Source organism: Microcaecilia unicolor, chromosome 5, assembly GCF_901765095.1.
Source record: "Microcaecilia unicolor chromosome 5, aMicUni1.1, whole genome shotgun sequence".
NCBI lineage: Eukaryota > Metazoa > Chordata > Amphibia > Gymnophiona > Siphonopidae > Microcaecilia > Microcaecilia unicolor.
The window spans coordinates 293915823-293932121 of NC_044035.1; the positions used below are offsets into that span (position 1 = coordinate 293915823).

General features: G+C 40.7%; 1 protein-coding gene across 1 annotated transcript in view; it reads right to left on the reverse strand.

Annotated features, from left to right (window-relative positions):
• LTN1 (listerin E3 ubiquitin protein ligase 1) overlaps positions 1-16299 on the reverse strand; it is a 154171-nt gene that overhangs the window by 125856 nt on the left and 12016 nt on the right. The window contains exons 4-7 of the mRNA XM_030204279.1: positions 15133-15363; positions 10430-10482; positions 8622-8802; positions 3306-3479 (exon numbers count right to left, since the gene is read on the reverse strand). Of these exons, the coding sequence (XP_030060139.1) occupies positions 3306-3479; positions 8622-8802; positions 10430-10482; positions 15133-15363 (639 nt within the window). The remainder of the gene's footprint in view (positions 1-3305; positions 3480-8621; positions 8803-10429; positions 10483-15132; positions 15364-16299) is intronic.

Below are 16299 nucleotides of genomic sequence, written 5' to 3' on the forward strand. Positions count from 1 at the left end.
ATGCTGTTTCTTGAATTTTATGTTGTTCCTCTCCTTCCATCTTTCCAGCCATCCAACAGTGGCTTTGAATTCAGTTAGTCCAAGACTTTCAGCTAGCTGGTTAGCTTTCTCCATAAGCAGTGGACCACTGACAGGAAACTGTCTGCTCCTGACTTGAGAAAACCACCGAAGAAGAGCATCTTCTACCTCCTCAGCTTTTCCCGCTTGTTTTCGTTTCCATTGTGGATTTGTATTGTTTTAGCAGTCTTCCAGAAGCTGGTCTTTCTGCTTCAAGACACGTGAAATTTGACTGGGATTGACACCATATTCTTTAGCAATAGATGCTTGGCTTTGCTTGTTTTCTAATTTTTTAAGAACTTCTATTCATTCAGCCAGTGTTAAAGTCTTACAGTTCCGCCGCGAATATGACCCCAGTGTACACTCTAACAACATTCTTTCGCTTATTCTGCCTGTGGCAGCTAAAGGGGCGGTAAATTTGAAATCTCGTTGGTTGTCATGCGCCAATCGGCTTCCATATTCCGTGCACACGCTTATGCGGAGTCTTCTCTGCAGAGGAGCGGTCTTAAACCACGCATGTAAGCGAATCTTGCACTTATGAGTGATACGGAAAACCGAAGTTTGTACCCATAGAAACTGATGGCACCAAAAATGGGACTGAAGTACAGCATGCAGTTAAACAGAGCATGCGCTTATCCGACATGCACTTAAATGGAGTGCACTGTATATATTATACACACACACACATACATACATATACACACACACACATACATACATATATGAAGAGCAGTTGGAAAGAATTTCATGAACCATGCTCTGAATTTTTCCCCATTTGTTTATTTTAAAATGTCAAATCTTTATCTTCACAGAGAACCAAAATGATGCAATCCTCGCTGCAAATTACAAGGAAGGAAATGAAAGACGGAGGAGGAAACAGCAACCTAGCCTCCCCAGATGGACTAAATCACCCTCCCAGCAGGGCCTGATGGACCATTACCAGGGACACCAAGCTTATATTCAAAGCACTTAGCCTTCCAAAGTTCCATAGGTTTCTATGGAACTTTGGAAGGCTAAGTGCTTTGAAAATGAGCCTCCAAGTCTCTCCAAGGCCAAGATCCACAGGTCAAAGCCCTGAGACAGGGAAGAACTGCATCAGTTCAATTAGGATAAAGGTCCACAGACTGACCCCTGAGAGCTTCTAAAGACCAAGTATGTCAACCCTCCCAAGTGTAGGACCCCACAAAGCAACCCCCTGAGGCAACTTCCTGCCAACTTAGTGCCCTCCGCCAATGGCAAAAATATCCTTAAATTTGCTCACCCCATGACCTCATCCCAAGCCTTATCATGGGTCCCTTGGTCTACTGGGGCTGGAGCAATGCCCATTTGCCCCTGTTCTCATACTCCTGGCAGCCATTTTATAGCAGAGGAGCCTTATGGCAGGAGTGGGCATTGATCCTGCTCCACTAGAACCCAAGAACCCTCAGTAAGGCCAGGGGATACAAATTTGGGGGGGGGGGGGGGAAGAGTTTGATATTTTTGCTATGGAGGGTTCGGTCTGAAGGGGGGAGGGGGTATTTGCCACAGTAAGGCAGAGTATGGAGTATGTGGCTGTGGGGGCCCAGATGTCAAGATTTACAGCTGCCCTTATAGCAGGCACTTGGACGTGCCTCAGGGCGGTGTAAATTCCAAAATCTATTTTTTCCCATACAGATGTGGATTTTTTATGTGACATGGAAATGCACAGCTGTATTGCAAGCCTGCTCAGACCACTTCCTCTCTCTGTCCTACCCACACCCCCTTGACATCTAGATGCACTCACTCTCCCCATGTGTGAATGGCCTCTGTTCTGAAATAGCATTTAAACATCTGGGCCTCTCCGGAGGCTTAAATGCTTCCAATAACACAGGGGGATGCTTCTAAAATAAGAGCCTGAGTGGGCCTTTTACAAAGGTGCTGTGATAAATAAGAGGCTGTCCTAGCCGGGGCAGGCCCCTAGATGGTGCTGTTCCCCTAAAAATGTCCAGGGTAGGCCACTAGAGGGCACTAGGAGAAGAGAGGGAGGTCGCTAGGACCGGGGAGAGTCCTGGGATAGCTACAGGTGCAGGCGGTTATGGGCTGGGTCCTGTTTAGCTATTAACCACTTTATACCCCACCTGAGATGTGAAAGAAAAAGAAGAGAGCTGGTAGCTGAAGAAAGAGAATCCCCCTGGAAAGAACTGGCTAAACCCTATGGACTTGTGGTGGACTGTGTGCTCAAGGAAGAAAAACAGGCTGGGGTAAGAAGTCCCTAAAGCATTAGTGTTGGACTGTGTAGCCTCAGTACTTAGAGGAACTGTGTGTTCAAAGAAAGGACTGTGGGTCTAAAGAAAGAAAGGACTAGGTGTCCAAAGAAGAAGTAGGGCTGTGTGTCCCAGTACTGAGAAGCAGGCTGCAAAGCCTAGGGTTAGAAGTCCCCAAAGTATTGAAGTTAGTGCTGAGCCCAGGAATCTGTGGGGAGGCTCAGTGTGAAGATATGTGAATGTATAAAGTATTTAAGCTATAAGAAGTGTGCCCAGGGGCTGGAATAAAGAATTGCTTGAGGAATATGCTGTTGGTGAGACCTGTTTAATTTTGCCTCTGGAGAACCAGGTCACCCTGAGTGTGAAAAGATAACATGCTAATCTGCATACAATTTGCATACTGAGAACCAGCTCACCCTGAGTGAAAAAAGGGCCCAGGAGCTGGAGGTTGGATTGCTCAGTATGCTGGGAAGATACTGTTTGGAGGCCTGTTCAGAGGCCTTTTGCTGAGTGGGAGCAGTAGCCTTATCTTCACAGTGCACATTTTTAACGTGTGCTAAAACTAAGCATGCACTAAATGCTAGAGATGCCTATATATTCCTATGGGTGTCTCTAGCGTTTAGTGCACTAATCACTGAAAGACACCCTTAATGTATTAGACTTCCAGAAATGTCAACTAGAACTATAACAAATTCACAAAAATAATTACTGTAAAGGAAACAGTAATCAGAAGTTTGTACAAATCCTCACCAAGTACAAATTTCAACTTCAACCTTGCATGCTTCAATTAAGTTTTAATTTAAACTTAAATCATACCTAGCACATTCTGATCTGATCAAACATTATAAGGAACATTCCAAACATAAGAAAAATCCCTACTACCTGCTACTAATTTTATGGTTAATAAAATCTGCACTCGTAACTGTTTCACAATGGGGTGATTTTCTGCAGTGGTCAATATCCTTTCCAATCTGAGTTTATTGCCAATCAAGAAAAAAAGTACAGCTGGTAGTCATTCTGCATTACCTCAATGGTGGTAACAACACACAGTACTGCTTCCCATTGAGCTGGGCACACCACTGCATCCTTCTCATCGATATTAAGAAGAACAGCAGCACACGTCCTTTGTGCTTCTACTTTCACAGGTCCACACAAATGCTGGCAAAAAGTAGAGATTACCTCAAAGAATGCTGAGCGAATCTAGGACAAACAAGGGGAAAAAAAGAAAAAACGACTCTGTGATTTGTTTAAGAACTTGGTTTAGCAGTTAGTGAGGGAGAGAAAGTCTGAATCATGCTGCTAAGGAAAATTTATTCTTACCTGTTAATTTTCTTTTCTTTAGTCCTACCAAACCAATCCAGAACCTATGGGTTGTGTCCGTAAGCCAGCAGATTGAGACGGGAATCAAAGAGTTATGGGCATTGTACAAAATAAAGTGTTCAGTATTTCAAATGACAAAGCAATGGAGAACTAGCCATTTACTTTCCTTGCAACTGTACCAAAAAATTAGAAAATGCTATAACAAACTTCACAAAATTAAGAACTGCTCCTCAAAAAAACTTCAATACTACAAACAATTTAACAAGAAAATATGATAAAAGAAATGGGTGGGTTTCTGAACTGGTCTGGTAGGACTAAAGGAAATAAAATTATCAGGTAAGACATAATTTTTCATTCCTTAGCATCCTTACTGGACTAGTCCAGAACCTATGAGGTGTAAAAAGCAATCTTTAAGAAGGGTGGGATACTGATAATGCTCTTCTAAGCACCCGAGATCAAACAAGGCTTCTACTCTCACTACTAAATCAAGTCCATAATGCTTTTAAAAAGTGTGAAGTGATGACCAAGTTATTTGTAAAGCTACATCTGAGGGAGCCACCACATATGGCACTGCCCAAGAAACTGCTACATCCCTAGTAGAATGAGCTCTTAAGCTCTCAGGCGGTTGCTTACCCTTAAGAATATAAACAGACGTGATCAACTCCTTGAGCCAGTGGGCTATGCTAGTCTTAAAAGATGCTTTGCTTCTCTTTTTGTACTACCAAAAAGAACAGAACAGTCTGTCACATTTCCTAAATTCATTAGAGACTTCTGAGAAGAACCTGGCAAACATCTAGAAAATAAAGGGTTTTAAACATTTCACTATAATCTTCTCTATAAAAGGAAGAAATTAGGGCTTCATTTAAATGGAATGGGAACATCACCTTAGGGAGAAAAAAAGGAACTGTATGAATGGAGACTTCTGCCTCTATGAAACACAGAAAAGGATCTGTATAAGAAAGTTTATAATTCTTAAATTATTTAAGCTAAAGAAATGGCTACCAAAAATAGTCAAGAGTAAGGTCTACCCCCCCTCCCCAAATCCCCCCGGCAATTGGAAAAAGAATTCTGCCACTACTACATGAATCTATTCTAAACGCACACTTTTCAAGATAGCTAATATTAAGAGATTTAAATGTGCACATGGAAAATAGTTACGATCATAAACATCACTAATTTTATTTCTTTGTTGGAATCTCTTCATCTTGTTCTGTCATCTATTATGCCAACCCATGAGAAGGGTCATTCTTTAGATATTGCTTTTTCTGCCTCCTCACACTCCATTACTCTGGTTTCTGATTTCCTGGCTTCCAGTTCCCTGGTCTGACCATTAGTTGTTTAAATTTACCCTCTCTTTAGTTGGAAGGCTGGTATCTCAAGTTATGACTTGGATGATACAGCACCAGCGACTATGAGAAAAGTATCAAATTCTTATCCTTGGTATACACCCCATTTGCTTTACTCCAAAGAAGATTGTTGCAGGTTAGAAAGGAAATGGCATAGATTGAGAGCCACAGAGGATAAAATAGCGTGAAAGCATAAGTTCAATCGCTATAAACTAGAAATATGTAATGCAAGAAAAAATTATTCTAAACTAATTGGAACTTCATGTCTTAATCAGAAAGCCTTATTCCAGTTAAACAGCTTACTAAGGACCTCAAATTTTACTGAGTTTAGCGATATTCCCAGTGCTGATTCATTAGCAGGTCACTTTTCTACAAAGATTATTACAATACACGATTCATTAACTCAAGGACAAACAAACAACTAGATTTTGTCATGTCATCTATCAAAGAGACTGATGCTTGTGCAGCAGATAGAAGTTAGTCTTTTTTCCAAGCTGTTACAATGGATGAAGCTAAGTTCTGCCTTCTTAAGCAGTTAAAATCTCAATGTCTGTGACATTTGTCCAGTTGAGTTCTTTTTAACTGCCCCTTTATTATTGATTCATTCAGTGTTGATAAACAGCATGTTGAGTCTGGCTTTTTTTCCCTTTCAGATGGTACCTTTTTTCAAACTATTTTGTTTCTTTATGTTTAATTTATTGTTGTTAATATAGCTGTTTATATCTTCCAGGAGGAAATGCCTCAGTTCTTGCAAAAGATGCTAACTGGCTGGGAACACACTTTCTCTATAGGAATCCAGCTACTTCAACCATTGGCTATTTTATTTTAACCAATGTCCTTCTTATTTATTTTCCTTTTCTTTTCCACTTTTAAAGTTCTTCTTTTTTTTAAACTTTGTTTGTATCAATTAAGATCCCATATTCTTGCTTATAAAATGCATTACACCTTTCATTGCAACTTTTAGAACATATCACTGCAGGAAAGAGACATGCACTTAACTTTGTAGGAGAGGGTCAAATACAGTGACCAGAACTGAATGCAATACTCAAGGTGAGGTTGCACCAAGGAGTGATAAAGAGGCATTATAGAATTCCTGGTCTTATTTATCATCCCCCTTTCCTAATTCCTAGCATCCTGTTTGTTTTTTTTGGCCGCTGCCACACACTGGGCAGAAGATTCCAACAAATTGTCTACAGTAACACCTAGATCATTTTCTTGGATCCAGCCCAGCTCCTCAGTATTTATGTAGACAAGCGGTAAGGAGAAACTCAGACTAAACGTAACAGCCTTAAAAAAACTCACTAGCCTAACACTAATCAAAAGAGCAAACATTTGTGGACCTCTCTCATCTCTGGACAACTTGTACAGAACAAGAGATATGCAGGAAGCATCAAGTAAAATGACAGCTGTTAGTTGACCCATTACTTCACACCAACAAACCATCTCAGAATAGTGGGAAGGACTAATGAAAAGAAAATTGAAAGATGACCTTAGGAAACTGGAAGACTGGGCATCCAAATGGCAGATGAAATTTAATGTGGACAAATGCAAAGTGATGCACATTTGGAAGAATAGTCCAAATCAGTTACTTGATGCTAGAGTCCACCTTAGGAGTCAGCACTCGAAAAAAAAAAAAAAAAAAAGATCTAGGTGTCATTGTAGACAATACAATGAAATCTTCTGCCCGGAGTGCTAGGAATTGTTAGGAAAGGGATGCAAAATAAGACTAAGAATATTATAATGCATCCAATCACTCTATGGTGCAATCTCACCTTGAACATTGTGTTTAATTCTGGTTGCCGTATAGCGGAATTATAAAAGGTTCAAAGAAGAGCAACCATAATTATAAAGTGGATGGAACTCCTTCCACATGAGAAAAGGCTAAAGAGGTTAGGGCTCTTGAGCTTGGAAAAGAGAAGACAGAGGAGATATGATTAAGGTCTGTAAAATCCTGAGTGTGAAATCAGTTTGACAATATTAAACCACCTTCTGACCTCTGATAAACTCTCCCCCCTCTCCTGCAGGAACCATTGAGGATGAAATGGGCCAAATGGTGCTCAGAGAGGCCGCCTGATAGCTCTTTGGTTTCTGCAGGAGAGGGGGGAGAGTTTATCAGAGGTCAGAAGGTGGTTTAATATTGTCAAACTGATTTCATATTAATATAAGTATGTCCAGCAATAATTTTGACCTCCTGCAATCCTGACAGTGTAGAACAGGTAAAAGTGAATTGATTTTATTGAGATGAACATGGGGGAAGCCACTGCTTGCCACGGGACTGGTAGCATTAATGGCATTGCATTGATGCAGTTATATATATCAAGAAGGCATTAACTCTGCACATTACCAGTTAATGTATAGTAACTATCTGCACATTAACTGTAAGGCACACATACTGCCCTATTTCACATTAGCTGAAATTACTGCACATTAACTAACGCACCTGCATGTTACTAAGCTATACTGCTGTTAAATTGACACCTTTATTTATTTAAAGTTTGATTGCCCAAATTCCATAATATTTATGCTCACTGTAAAAAAACAAAAGGCAAACATAAGCAAAAAAAGTAAACATATCAGGTAGCATACTAAAACGCTTAAGTACTATCTATATACCCTTGTCCATTGGCTCGTCCTATCCCACCTGGATTATTGTAGTGGTATTTATGTGGGCTGCCAGGCCTCCTTATTGAAAACTTTCCAAACGGCTCAGAACACTGCGGCGAGGCTCATCCTAAACGAAAGGAGATTCGCACACGCCGACCCCCTGCGATTTAAACTTCATTGGCTGCCTGTACAGGAGCGCATTGCTTTTAAGATCTGCTCCCTAACACATAAAATCGTCTATGGGGCTGCTCCAGAATACATGCTTCCCTTGATCGATCTTCCGCCTAGAAATGCCAACCCTGCTGCTCGGTCCTATCTCCACCTCCATTTTCCGAATTGTAAGGGAGTTAAGTATAAGAAAATCTTCGCCTCGTCTTTCCGTTATTGGAGTCCCAAATACTGGAACACGTTACCTCGTCACCTTAAAACTCAAGTGGACCATGCCCTTTTTAAGAAGTTGTTAAAGACATTCCTATTTGCTAAGACTTACCCCTCAATTTACCATGCTGATTAAATCATCCCTTGTTCCTTACCCTATCTAGTTCACTTTGTTAGTTTCTTCCCTCCTACTCACTTCTTTATGCTTGCCTAAACTGTTAAGTTTGTACTCTTATTTAATTCTCTGTAAGCCACATTGCGCCTGCATGTGTGGGAAAATGTGGGATATAAGTCACAAATAAATAAATAAATAAATAAATAAATAAATAAATAAATATAATAATTTGTACCTCAACATTCTATGGCTGGCTGGCTAGGTTCGTAACATCCTGACGTCAGCTGGCTTCCAGTGTTCCCTTCCCTCTCACTGTCCCACCCTCGCATAAAGACGAAATGACATCAGAGGAGGGCGGAACAGTGAGTGGGAAGGGAACGCTGGAGGCAAGCTGACGTCAGGATGTTACGAACGGATGGGAGGGGAGGGCAGGGCAATACTGTAGAAAGAACAAACTACATTATGTGCTCCTCAACCTTTTTTGAAACGACTGCTAGCAAGTATTAAATAATATGAAGCAGACATGGTAACTTTCTCCTAATTACTAGAGCAATAAGGTTAATGCACCAAGAGGAATACCTGTGGTATGTTGTGTTTACTGTACTTCCAGAACTTGTTCTGTGACAGAAGGTATTTTAATTTCTCCTCTAAGGAATTATTTTCATTCATGGGTAACATGCAGAGCAGCTTCTTTAAAGCCAACAATGAAGAGGTCACAACACGAAGGTATTTCGCTTCTCTTTCTTCTTCTGGTACAGTCCTCAAAGTAAAAGAAAAAAATATCAATTTACTATATTTGAATTTCTAGTTCTAAAATATTACACACAATAAAGTAGGACTCAAAGGTCCTTGACTCAAAACTGCCCAGATTAAGGCAGGCTATAGGGGAAAAGATCAAGATGGAATATAGGAAATGCAAATTTGTTAATCACAGCTGTTTTCTTTGATCTTTTTTAGAATCTACATTAATTTTGATACTCATTTAGGAACCCTTTTACAAAAGCTTAGCGCACGTTAACAGACATTACATACACTAAGGGCCTCTTTTACAAAGCCGAACTACCAATTCTCAGTGCGGAAAATAAGAGAAAGTCCATTCAATTCCTATGGGCTTCCTCTCATTTGCCGTGTAAGAATCGCTAGCGTGGATTTCTAAAAGAAGCCCTAAGTGCCAAGTAGCACATAGATATAAAATAGGATGTGCAGCATTTAACGTGTGCTGATGTACGTTAGTGTGTGCTAAGCTTTAGCCAAAGGGCCCTTCATTTTTACTTGCTACTCTTATTATTATATAACGACAGATTGTCTGTAAAGCATCTTGGAAAGCTATAAATAAAGATCACAGCATCAAATATTGGGTAATCTACCAGCCTGACTAGCCAGCTACACTTCTGGAAGATGGAGATTTGCTAGCTTCTAACCTACAGCAAACAGCCACTACACTTTTCTAATTTTATGAAAAGATCTAGAACATCTGATATTCTCTAAAGGTAGAATCTTGATCTCATCCAGCCTCAGAGGAAGAAGTACTGGAGTACTGAAGGCCATGTCAAATCCTAGAAGCCAACACACTAAGGGCCTTTTTTTATCAAGCCACGCTAGCGGTTCCTGGTGCAGCAATGCCAACAAAGCCCATTCACTTTGAATGGGCTCTGTCGGCATTGCCGTGTGACTTGATAAAAGAGGCCCTAAAATTATTTTGCAAACGGAGTATAAAAAATCTCTCAACATACACAAACACACAATTAAAACTTTTTACACATTAGCCCTTTTGCAAAAATGTTTGCATTACTGTTGTTTCACAATAGTCTATTATCTGCAAATGTTTACTAAAATTCTAAATTAATGGCCCAGATCTGACCTTGGGAGGGAAAATCTGCTTCTGCTAAGATAGTACTTGAGGGCCTAAGCTCAATGTGGCCCCAATTACAATCACAAACAGCTGCTGCACAGTACAAATTTAAAATGGAAAAAGGAGGAGCAAGATAAAATTACAACTGTGATGCTGTTCATAAAAAGGCTAACCCACTTAAAGAGATGCTGTTACTAAGAAATGAAGTTTTTTCATAAAATGTATTTACAAACCAAAAATGGGATGATATTTTTTTTCCGAAGAGTTTCAGTAAAAACCTACGCTCCAATTTACTAAGCAGCGCTAGCAGCTGTCCATGTGCTAGTGCCGACACAGCCCGTTCATTTTGACAACCACTAGCGCTGCTTCGTAAACAGACCCCCTAGTCTTTCAACCCCTGAATGCATTTGAAAAGCAATGGATTTATCATAGTTCCTCAGCACCGGAAACAAATATACAAAATGATAGCTTTACTGCACCCAACCATTCCTTGTGAACGAATCAAACACAAAAGGAGTATCATTAAGAATATTACTGTGGGTCACTCAGTGTATCAGGTGTCTCTCTGAGAAGATGATCCTGCAGCACCTGAGTAAAAGAAAACAAAAAAAGCCTTTATTTAATAAAATGATGCAAACATTTGCCATGCAAACATTGCTGTATAAAGCTCAAGAGCAATATTATCAGATTACTACACTGGAATCTTTCAAAAATGGCCACTTTTACTGTCTTTTCACACAAGATTGTAAAACATTTAGAAATATACCACTACAAAATACGATACATAATATTCTCCTGGGAAAATTCTGTGCAAAAAATATAAAATTCTGTTAACAGTTTTTTTAAAATTCTGAAAAATTCTACAATCTTTATATCTGTAATTTTGGGGGTAAAATTCCCAAATATAAAGGCAAGGCACCTCCATGCCTCAGGCCAGATTCTCCCAGCTTTCTCCTTGCTCAGGCTCAGAACACCTACCCCCAGCAGTCTCACTCCCCAGCTTGCCTGAATCCTTTTTCCTAGGATTGCTCTGTCTCCCTGACCCCTTTGCAGGTTCAAACCCCAGCATTCTGTGCCACCTTTCTATGCTGGACACCCCCCCCCCCTCCTTTCAGAGATTTCTCTCTCTCTCCCTGTCCTCTAGCAGACCTCCAATGTTCTTTACATCCTGAGTTCTCAAACCCTGCCCGGGGCATACACATCCCCATAGCTCTCTCTCAACTCCCCCTCCCATCAAACACTCAGGAGGTCTTTTACTAAGCCACGGTAGCATTTATGCTAAATGCTAGAGACGCCCATAGGAATATATGGGCATCTCTAGCGTTTAGCACATGCTTATCAATAGTATGCAGCAAAAACGCTATCGCGGCTTAATAAAAGGCCACTGTTCTCTTCCTCAACCCATCCTAGCACACACGTCAATAGCTTTCTTTCTAAAATTCCTCTCTCTCTAGCACACACATATATATAGCTCTCATTCTGAAACCACTCTTTCCTTCAACTCTCACACATCCATAGCTCTCTTCTCAATAAGCACAAACATCAAACACCCATGACAGTACCCATAACTCTCTCTCAATAACTACCCTCCTATGACATATACACTCCCCAGGTTTCTCTCTCCTCCCCCTTCCCCTCAGAACAGACACCCAGCAGGGCCGGCCTTACCATTGACTAATTGTGTGGGGGTTTTTGCACAAAGCCCTGCTTTCAAGCCCCTACAAAGTTATGCAAATGAGACTCCCACAATGATTCTCTGCACATGGCCCTGCTGCACACACTGCACTGTCCCCATGCACAGACACCAGCTCTCTCCCGTCCTACAGCTCTATCCCCCCCCCCCCCTCGCAAACTGGCACCACTTCTATCCCCTACCCCACTAGCAGCAGAAGAGGACAGCAGCTAGGGAACGGGATGCTTCCTCCTTCTCTGCTGCTTTGGCGGTGAAATATGTTAAAATGTTATAATTATCTGACTGTATTATATTTTTGATGTTTTTGTTGAATGTAAGTCACATTGAACCCGAGCTTGTTCAGGATAATGTGGGATACAAATGTCATAATAAGAACAATAATAATGCAAAACTCTCAGCTGTGCAGGCTCTGTAGAGCCCTGCAGTACAAAGTTTGCATCCAGCAGGAGAACAGCAGAGGAGGAACATACAGTCCAATGCACAACTGCTTTTCTCTTCTATTTGTGATCAGCGCTAGACCAGGGATGCCTGCAAGTCAGAAGTGCAACATGGGTTGGAGCAACTGCAGAGGTGAGTAGGAAGGCAATGGGGGGTTGGTAAAGGGGGGCTGTCAAAAGAGGATATGTGCATGCACACTGGGAGAAGGGGTGGTGGGACAGGATATGGGTGCAGAACAGCAATACGAGATGCTACTGCCTCCTGATCCCTGTGCATAGTTCTGTTCAGGTGAGGAATTTTGTGTAAATTCTGCAATGTGCAGTAGAACAGCACAGCATTCCCCCAAAAGGAATAATAAATGTAAGTAACAAAACCTGCCAACATCAGTTTGCTCCTTTCCTTATAATTCTGCACCATCTTTCTGGTTCATAATTTTGATTAAGTATCAAACAAAACAAACTTCAAGAATGTTTGCATTTTACTGTTGTATGTATTTTATGGACATACATAGTATTTTTGCTTTTGTTTTGTTCATCATCTTCTATTCCCTTAGTGGGGGGGGGGGGGTAGGGGGGGGGAGAGGCCCCGTGGTCCTGGCGGCATCTCTTCCCCTTCTCCTCCTCCCTTCCTGATCTTCTTTAAAAATAATTTTTTTTTGTTACATTCCCCTTCTTAGAAAGGCCCCAGCACAGAAGCCATCCTCACAATCTGCCTCCAGCTGCCCTGAATCTTTCCCTCTCTACAACAATCTGCCCCCCCCCCCCACACCCCCGACACAATTTCCTGTTTCCGCCAGGGCGGATTGTGACAAAGAGGGAAAACTTCGGGGCAGCCAGAGGCGGCTTGTGATTATGGCTGCTGCCCGGGACCCCCTGAGAAGGGAAATAAATTTTTAAAGAAGACCACAGGATGAGAGGAAGGGAGGGAGATGGACTATGGTGGGGAGAAGGGTAAGAGATGCCTGGATCGTGTAGTAGCAATGCATGTGGGGATATCAAGGGGAGGAGAGGGGATCAGGGGCCCCCTCCTTAATTTCTGCCCTGGGACCCACAATGTCTAAAACTGGCACTGCTCTCTCAGAGTCCCTTCCTTCTGAAGATCCTGAAGCAGAGAACAGCTCAGATTTTTCCTCTGCACCAATTAAATATTCTAGAATCAGAAAGAAGCAGTTCCTCATGACCATATAAGCATACAATCTCTCTTCCTATCAAACGGATACAGAACTGCAAAACCAGATACTTCCATTTGCTCTCTTTACCTAGCTCACGCCTTTCCCTTGCATCATAACTATAAGTTTTTAGAAATACTGTGCATCTCACACAGGGAGCTCTCCATCTTCAAACAAAAAACTTCTTGCATGTTATCAGAGGTGGGACGATGAGAAAGTGAAAGCCATATCAGACCTCAGGTAGGTTTTGAAAAAAGAAAAGCAAAAAAAAAAAGTACCTACATTTTTAAGGGTAGTTCACACTTCTCTCAATATTTATGCATTCTTGTATCCCACTATTGTCCAAAAAAAAAAAATTTGGGTTCAATGTGGCTTATAATTTAGTTAGGCAAAATTGCCTACAATGCAGTAAACAACTTTGGTGTCTTACTTAACTAAAGAATTTTTTGAAGAGGTAGGTCTTCAGCTCTCTTCTGAAGATAATTAGTGATGCTTCTTGTGGCCTTGGGTATTGAGTTCCACCATTTGGATCCCAGATAGCTAAATCCAGCCATGTAGATGGTTTTGTAGGTTGTGTAGTTGGGCAGGTGAAGGAGTAAGTAGCTTCTGGTTTCTGGGCTTGCATTTCTTGGGGATAGTTTTATCAGATCTAGCATATATTCAAGAGACATTCCAAATAGTATTCTGAAAATGGTGCTGGTTTTGAAGAATATTCTTGCCTTGACTGGGAGCCAATGTAGCATTTCAAGCAGTGGAGTTGCTCTTTCATATTTTGATTTTTTAAGTATCAGTCTTGCTGCCATGTTTTGGACGGTTTGCAGTTATTTTAGTGGGTTTTCTTTACATCCTACATATGATGCATTGCAGTAGTCTAGCTGTGATATCATTAGCATTACTCAGAATGATTGTCAGGGAAAATAGTCTCTGATCCTTCTCAATTTCCATAATAAGCATTTTGCTGTGACTGCTGATAATTGACTGTCCAGAGATAGATGTCTTTCAAGAAGAATTCTCAATATTTTCAATTGTGTTTCGATTTGGTATGTATGATGGTTGACTGTGAATTTTTGGTGTGATGTGCGGTTGAGTGGGCTGCATAGTACCAGGAATTTGGTTTTGTCTGTATTTGAGTTTGAAAACTTTGGCCCAATTTTCCAAAAGCTCCAGGCCTTCTTTGACCTTGTTCATTATTTCTGTGATAGCCTTGTTGAAAGGTAAATGGTGACATTATGAATGGGTTGAAGCCCATTAATTCTAATATTTTGCCAAGTGGAGCCATCATAACATTGAACAATATGGGTAATATTGGAAACCCTATGGTACCCCACATTCAGAGATCCAGAAGGTTGACAGCTGGTTAGACATCTTTACAATGTAGGATCTGGTCCTTAAAAAAAGCCACTGAACCACGCTGCCACTACACCGCTGATTCCCATATTGTCGAGCAGGGTCATTAGTGTTGTGTGGTCTACTAGGTTGAACGCACTTGACATGTCAAATTGTAGTAGTAATATTTTCTGTCCTTGGCATATTAAACTTCTGAACTTTGTTATCAGAGTGGTTATGACCATGTCTGTACTGTGTAGTGGTCTGAAACCTAATTCATCAAAAGGAATTTGCAACGTATCTTATTTTTTCTTAACATATTCAACATTATATATTTCACTAAAGCAATATAAAATGATACTGCACTGGGTCACATCAAAAACCGTTTTTCTGCTTTGAATTATGTTGCTAGCAAAGGAAAAAGAGCTGTAGGAATGATAGAACTTGAAAGGTAGATGAATAATGAGACATTAATGGACGTTTGTGAATCCCTTTCAATAGTTAACAATATTTTTTCTTGCCTGGAGACACAAGTTTAAATAATATTTTTTTTTTTTAATTAAAACAAACATCAAAATACTTCCATGACAGTAAACAACATATGAGTACTTACAGATACAATTTCTTCTTTACAGAAAGCCAAGGCTTCAGATTGTTTATTGGACGGGAAAGCAACCTCAAAAGCGGTCACTGCTGCAGATGCTGCAGGAGAGTATGTATCACACTGGGCTATTAGCCAGTACCCCATGATGTTTTTTAAATAAGGAGCCAAATTTTTCTTCACTTTCAGAATGAGCTGATGAAAAGCTAGCTGTGTTGCCTCTCGAACACGGCGGTCATTGTCCTACAAAAGTTACAATGTAAGTGCAATCCACCTTTTTCAGAATGTTATACATTATTGCTCAGCGAACCAGCAATACTTCACAACTTGGAGGAAAACCACACAATCCCAACTTTCAACTTCTGCACCATGCCAACTTATTTGTAAGTGTTCATCTTTCAAGAAGTACATTACAAAGGAATTTTAAAATGAAATAATTTTTAAGCTTAATGTAGATAGCCTAAGAAATAGATTACTCTGTACTACGTAAACAGTGTAACCAATATTTTCTTAATCAAGTCAGTGAAGAAGTAACTCTCAAAAACTTGTCACAGATATATTAAGTTAGTCCAATAAAAAGGTATCATCTACAACAGGCTTGTCCAACCTATAGGCCACGAGCCAGAACCCAGCCCTCAACTGCTGCTATCCAGCTCACACATGACTTACTTGAAACCGTGGGATCAACCTGAACTTCCTGAACCACGCAGCTCAAGCTTGAAGAAAGCCAGAGTCACAGCAAGGAAATTGAAGTTGTGCGGTTTTGATGCAGTTGAAGTCAGTCAAGTGAGACAGAGACTGGGTGAAGGCGGGGAGAGGGGGTACATAACAGTGCATGTTCTGGCTATCTAAAAATGTCACAAAATATAAAATATGGTCCCCGACAGAAGAGGGTTGAACAAGACTAATCTACAACCTGTTTAATAAATTACTTCCACATAAAATAGAGTCTTAACTTACAGCACTTTTGCATTACGAAAAACAGACCTGTTTTGCATAGCATCTAATGAAACTCTAGCTAGAAAAACTGACAAATAGTAACGAAAGACTGCACCCCGTTTACTAAGTCGCACTAAAAGCTCATGGTGTGCTAATGCCGACACAGACCATTCACTTTGAATGGGCTGTGTTGGCATTTCCGTGCAGCTTAGTAAACAAGGGAGTGTATGTTGACTGAGC